The sequence below is a fragment of the Mastomys coucha genome, unplaced genomic scaffold, assembly GCF_008632895.1.
Source record: "Mastomys coucha isolate ucsf_1 unplaced genomic scaffold, UCSF_Mcou_1 pScaffold5, whole genome shotgun sequence".
Lineage (NCBI taxonomy): Eukaryota > Metazoa > Chordata > Mammalia > Rodentia > Muridae > Mastomys > Mastomys coucha.
In genome coordinates, this window is record NW_022196911.1 from 98,713,058 (window position 1) to 98,719,576 (window position 6,519).

A 6,519-nucleotide genomic window follows, 5' to 3' on the forward strand; every position below is an offset into this window, starting at 1 on the left:
GTTAAGAGGAAGTACTACTCTTGCAGAGAACCTAAATTCAATCCCTAACAATTCCCATCAGGTGGCTCACAACTGCCCTTAACGGCAGCTCCAGTACTTCCAGCACCCTCTTCTGGACTCTCAGGGTACTGGCAGTCATCATTGCATGCACTCACAGTGAAACATACATATAATTAATTAAAAATAAAAATAAGTAAATTTTTACTTATGTATTTTATTTACATGAGTCATCTATTTGCATGGATGTCTGCGTGACAGAAGAGGGGATCAGATCCAATTATAGATGGTTGTGAGTCTCCATGTGGGTGCTGGGAATTGAACTCAGGACTTCTGGAAGAGTAACCAGTGCTTCCCAGCCCAAAATAAATATTTAAAAACATTTTCAGGGGCTGGAGAGATGGCTCAGTGGTTAAGAACACTGATTGATGCTCTTCCAAAAGTCCTGAGTCCAATTCCCAGCAACCACATGGTGGCTCACAACCATCTGTAATGGGATCTGATCCCCTCTTCTGGTATGTCTGAAGACAGCCACAGTGTACTTATATAAATAACAAGTAAAAAAATCTTTAAAACAAACAAACAAACAAGCCAGGCAGTGGTGGCACACGCCTTTAATCCCAGCACTTGGGAGGCAGAGGTAGGTGGATTTCTGAGTTCAAGGCCAGTCTGGTCTACAGAGTGAGCTCCAGGACAGCCAGTGCTATACAGAGAAATCTTGTCTGGAAAAACCAAATTAAAACAACAACAACAACAACAATAACAACAACAAAAACATTTTCAGGTCTGGTTCTTACTATATAAACTTGATATCAATTCTTTGCTTATAAACACAAATCAATACCATCTATTCAGGTGAGCACACATATAGCTTATTAGGCACTCAATAAGTGATCTCCCAGGATGTTTAAGTGAATATTTAATTCATGTAGCTTTTGATTTTGGAAGGTGAAATGATTATGGAATTTACTTTTTAAAGTAATTTAAAAGTTTTTAAGTGTGGGTGCTTTGCTTGCATGTATGTCTGTACCATGTTCATGACTGGTACCCAACGAGGCCAGAAGAAGGCATTAGATTGCTTGGAACTGGAGTTATAGATGTTTTGTGAGCTGCTTGTGGATTCTAAGAGCCAAATCTGGGTTCTTTATAAGAATAGCTAGTTCTCAGTTCTCCTAATTGCTGAACCATCTCTCCAGTCTCTATTTTAAAAATACTCTCTTAAAACATTTTTTTTTTGAGACATTGTTCAGTTTGTAATCATAGCTGCCCTGGAACTCCATATGTATATATGGCCTCAAAGTCATAGAGAGCAGCTGCCTCTGCCTCCCAAGGGCTGGGAGCCACAATTACCCAGCCCCCTTTTAAGTTTTAAAAGTTATATCTATTTATTTTGTAGGTGAGGGCATATGTGGAAGTCCAAGAACAACTTGTGGCATTCGCTTCTTTTTCCTCTATGTGGGTCTCTAAGCCTGAACTCTAATCATCAGGCTTGGCAGTGAGTGCTCTGAGCCACTGAGCCATCTCAACAGCCCTACAAAGCATTCTGCCACCTTGAAGTGATCCTGTACATGGTTCTCACTGTAAAAGGAGTTTGAAACCAGCACGAAGAACAGCCAGGATGCTGCGCTTTCCTCTCAGCTTTCCTCTCAGACCCCGAGCAATTATGTTATTCTGAAACCAGAAATCCTGAGTATGTGGAAGGCATTCTCTAGATCCTGAGTTTGAGCTTCAGCAGAGAGGGAGGGAGAGACAGAGACAAAAGGATTGGAGAAGAGCTGGTTGAAGGAATGAAAAATTGTCTGACTGGATGAAAAAGGTCCTTTATTTCCATTTCTCGAGTCCATCCCTCTGACTTGGAGTGGTCAAGGTATAACTGTCACACTGTCCTTTGTCTGGAAATAAGTTTGTCCTGGATGGAAATTGAAGATGTATAACTTTCACCAGAGATTTGTTTTCGATTCCCTACTAGACTGAGGTATAGGAACCTGCCTTACTTTTTTTTTATTATTATTATGTTTTATTTATTTTATGTGTACTAGTGTTTTGCTTGCCTGTATGTGTATCACATTTACATAGTACCCAGGGAGGCCAGAAGAGGGCGTCTGATGCCCTGGAACTGGAGTTACTGAGATTCATGAGTCACTAAGTGGGTTCTGGGAATCCAGCACAGGTCCCTTTGAGCCATCTCTGAAGCCCCAGAACATGTTCTTCTTAAGAAGAGGGGGAAAGAAGACGTATTCAAGCCTCCAATAAGGACGTTGAGGGTGGTGGCATATGTCTTTACTCACACCTAGAAGAAGACATATCTTGAGAGTTCGAGGCTAACCTGGTCTACATAGAGAGTTTTAGGCCAGCGGGGATTATACTGTGAAGCTCTTTAATAAATTCCAATAAAGAGCACTTTCAAGTTGTAAAGAACTTGAATATTTGTTTGTTTCTTTTCTTTCTTCTTTCTTTCATTCTCATATTGCAGCCAGTTAAGGCTGGTCAGGACTATCTGGTAATTCTCCTGCCTCAACTTCGACTTCTGAGATTACAGGTGTGAGCTGCAGAGAGTTTACAATGACTCATATAATCAAAAAGCAAAACAAAACAAAACAAAACCAATAAAACCTCTTTTTTTCTTTTCTTTTTTTTTTTTTAACCCTGTGAGGCCAGGTTCATCGTATCCTCTTCTCTCCTTTAAGTTGCTGTTCCGCCTTTCTGAATACAACCCAGTCCAAGATGCACGCAGGACGCAGCTGGGAGGATTTGGCCCACACAGAGAAGCAAAAGCGGCTTTCTAAACTCAACCGTCGTCCCTCTTCTTTTTAAGCTCTCCTTCTCTTTCTCTCCAGAGAGACAACTGAAATAATTGATCCATCATCCGGTACCAGACACAGATTCCCATGCAAATTTCCTCCCCTCTCCAGACCTCAAAGTTACAATCCTAGCGTGATGGGGGCGGGGACGCGTTTCTTTAGGCCGCCTCACCCCTCAGCCAGGTGAGGAGTGAGAGGAGAAATTCTCTACCAAGACCCCAGCCTCCTCCCTCTCTCCAGCCACACACACCATCTTTCTGGTGTGGAATCACTTAAAGTTTGGGTAAAACTCCCTTTTCTCCCAAGAGATCAAATCTGGAAGCTTTTAGGAGGCGGAGCAGGGATGGGGAGGGAGAAGGCAAATTCCCCAAAACATTCGTCAGACCTAAGAGAGTCGTTTCTTTACTCAAAACTGCCCATCACCCCCGCCATTAACTTTCGATTAAGACCTCCTCCTTATGGTAACTAAACTTTACTTTGCATAATTAAGATTTTCCTCGGAAAGGAGGTGGATTGAAACCTCAGCTCCGGGCCTTTCTCCTTCACCTCACCCCCCAACTCCCACCCCAGCCCTGCAGCCTGGCCCCTGAGTTCCTGAATTTTCTCACTTTGAGGTGCCACTAAACACAAAGAACCATAATGGGCTCCTTTGTGCTCGCTATGGGGCAATTACACCCCGGAGTCCCGGCCCCTTTAAGAGCCTCTTAAAGAGACAGGCTCTCATTTTTCGGAGGGTTACTTTAGGGAGTGTGTAGGGGGAGGGGCGAAGAAAACTTCTAGGAGTCCTTGTTTAGGGTGAAGTGACACTTTTACCTCAACTCTCTAAGAGGGGTTGAGAGGCGTCTTTGCAAGCTATTCGCTTATGTGTTTTAAAAACATATATACATTTCTGTGTGTGTATATATATATATATATTTTTTTTTTAAACGAGATTTTTCACCTGGTTTTATAAATGGTACTGAAAAGCGGGGAGGGAGCGGTGAGCAGGGGCAGGAGCAAAGAGCTCTTGTACCTCAGAGGGTTTGGGCTCTAGGGCCACAGATCAGGCTTGAGTTGCCTGGGTCGGACGCCACTTTGAGAAAATGTGTCTCCGGATCTTGCCTGGGCGACTCCGAAGAAATCGCGGACTGAGCAAACAGCTCCTAATATAATAATAGCTTGTCTCTTTAAAAAAGCAGAAGGAGGGGGGGTAGAGTTTTCTTGGCATCTGGTTTCTGATCTCATTATGTTGTGGTCGACCAATCCAACCCTCGGGGCTGGTCCTCCCGTTTAAATCTGATTGGCCGAGAGCACATTTTGGGCTGGTGCAAAGCTCGACGGGGCGGTTTCAAGGATCCCTTTTGAGGGGGGGCTGAGGAGAGGGCGGGGCCGCCAGCGGGGGCCCCCTTGAAACCGACTAATTGGGATCGGAGAGGCCGAGGTGAGGGCTGAAGGAGGCACAAAGGAGTCGCTGGCTAGAGGAGGGTGGGGAGAGGGGAAGCCCAGAGGCTAGAGGAGGCAGAGGAGCTAGGGCAGCGGCGCGCGGCGTCTCGGACCACTCAGTCGGACCGCGGCGAGCCAGCAGGCGGGTGCGCCGCCCCCTCCCCCGCCCGGCCTCCCCAACTCTGCGGCCGCGAGCAAAGTTTGCAAGGAGACGCGGGAGGCGGCCGGGCGGCTAGGCGGCAGCGGGGAAGGCGCGCGGTCTCTGGGTTGGGGGCGGGGGCTGGGGGGCGCCCGGGAGCCGAGTGGGGGGCGGCGGCCAGCATGCGGGCCCGCAGCGCCCTGCCCCGCAGCGCCCTGCCCCGCCTGCTGCTGCCACTGCTGCTGCTGCCGGCCGCCGGGCCGGCCCAGTTCCACGGGGAGAAGGGCATCTCCATCCCGGACCACGGCTTCTGCCAGCCCATCTCCATCCCGCTGTGTACGGACATCGCCTACAACCAGACCATCATGCCCAACCTTCTTGGCCACACGAACCAGGAGGACGCGGGCCTGGAGGTGCATCAGTTCTACCCGCTGGTGAAGGTGCAGTGCTCGCCCGAGCTGCGCTTCTTCCTGTGCTCCATGTACGCGCCGGTGTGCACCGTGCTGGAGCAGGCCATCCCGCCGTGCCGCTCCATCTGCGAGCGCGCGCGCCAGGGCTGCGAGGCGCTCATGAACAAGTTCGGCTTCCAGTGGCCCGAGCGCCTCCGCTGCGAGCACTTCCCGCGCCACGGCGCCGAGCAGATCTGCGTGGGCCAGAACCACTCGGAGGACGGAGCCCCCGCGCTACTCACTACCGCGCCACCTTCGGGGCTGCAGCCCGGCGCGGGGGGCACCCCGGGCGGCCCAGGCGGGGGTGGCGCGCCCCCGCGCTACGCTACTCTGGAGCACCCTTTCCACTGTCCCCGCGTTCTCAAGGTGCCATCCTATCTCAGCTATAAGTTTCTGGGTGAGCGCGATTGTGCCGCGCCCTGCGAGCCCGCACGGCCCGACGGCTCCATGTTCTTCTCGCAGGAGGAGACTCGTTTTGCTCGTCTCTGGATCCTCACATGGTCCGTGCTGTGCTGCGCTTCCACCTTCTTCACGGTCACCACCTATTTAGTGGACATGCAGCGGTTCCGCTACCCGGAGCGGCCCATCATCTTTCTGTCCGGCTGCTACACCATGGTGTCGGTGGCCTACATTGCGGGCTTCGTGCTCCAGGAACGCGTGGTGTGCAACGAGCGCTTCTCTGAGGACGGTTATCGCACGGTGGTGCAGGGCACTAAGAAAGAAGGCTGCACCATACTCTTCATGATGCTCTACTTCTTCAGCATGGCCAGCTCCATCTGGTGGGTGATTCTGTCCCTCACCTGGTTCCTGGCAGCCGGTATGAAGTGGGGCCACGAGGCCATCGAGGCCAATTCGCAGTACTTCCACCTGGCCGCCTGGGCCGTGCCGGCCGTCAAAACCATCACCATCCTGGCCATGGGCCAGATCGACGGCGACCTGCTGAGCGGCGTGTGCTTCGTGGGCCTCAACAGCCTGGACCCGCTGCGGGGCTTCGTGCTGGCGCCGCTCTTCGTGTACCTGTTCATCGGCACATCCTTCCTGCTGGCCGGCTTCGTGTCCCTCTTCCGCATCCGCACCATCATGAAGCACGACGGCACCAAGACGGAGAAGCTGGAGAGGCTCATGGTGCGCATCGGCGTCTTCTCAGTGCTCTACACGGTACCGGCCACCATCGTCATCGCCTGCTACTTCTATGAGCAGGCCTTCCGCGAGCACTGGGAGCGCTCGTGGGTAAGCCAGCACTGCAAGAGCCTGGCCATCCCCTGCCCGGCCCACTACACGCCCCGCATGTCGCCCGACTTCACAGTCTACATGATCAAATACCTCATGACGCTCATCGTGGGCATCACGTCGGGCTTCTGGATCTGGTCCGGCAAGACGCTGCACTCGTGGAGGAAGTTCTACACGCGCCTCACCAACAGCCGGCATGGCGAGACCACCGTGTGAAGCGATCTCGCCTGCCGGGCGCCCCCCTCTCCCAGGTCCGGACTGCATGGTGCCCTCCTTTACTCGGGAGGGGGGGTGCACCCTACGGACTCCTATTTTATTTTTTTAAATAAAGAACGGTAAAAACCATTTTATTTTAGGTCACTTTTTAAAAAGAACTCTGCCCAACACCCCCCCTTACCAGGTTTGTAATTAAAACTGTAAATAGTCTTTGTAAATTTAATTATATATTTTCTATTTAAAAGAAAAAAGGAAAAAAAAAAAG

The 6,519-nt window shown here is 50.8% G+C and overlaps 1 protein-coding gene across 2 annotated transcripts; it reads left to right on the top strand.

The window, feature by feature from the left end:
- The first annotated feature begins 4,138 nt into the window (after positions 1 to 4,138).
- On the top strand, positions 4,139 to 6,383 carry Fzd2 (frizzled class receptor 2). Of its 2 annotated transcripts, XM_031353607.1 has the most exons (2): positions 4,139 to 5,819; positions 6,257 to 6,383. In XM_031353607.1, the coding sequence occupies exons 1-2, from the start codon at positions 4,542 to 4,544 to the stop codon at positions 6,365 to 6,367; spliced, it is 1,389 nt and encodes a 462-aa protein (XP_031209467.1). In that variant the 5' UTR covers positions 4,139 to 4,541; the 3' UTR covers positions 6,368 to 6,383. The 2 variants fall into 2 exon arrangements, with proteins under 2 accessions (XP_031209467.1, XP_031209466.1); XM_031353606.1 differs by having other exon boundaries at positions 4,161 to 6,383.
- The last annotated feature ends 136 nt before the right edge of the window (positions 6,384 to 6,519 follow it).

Coding starts and splice junctions, on each gene's coding strand:
- Fzd2 (XM_031353606.1), top strand. CDS start 4,542: ATGCGGGCCCGCAGCGCCCTGCCCCGCAGCGCCCTGCCCCGCCTGCTG.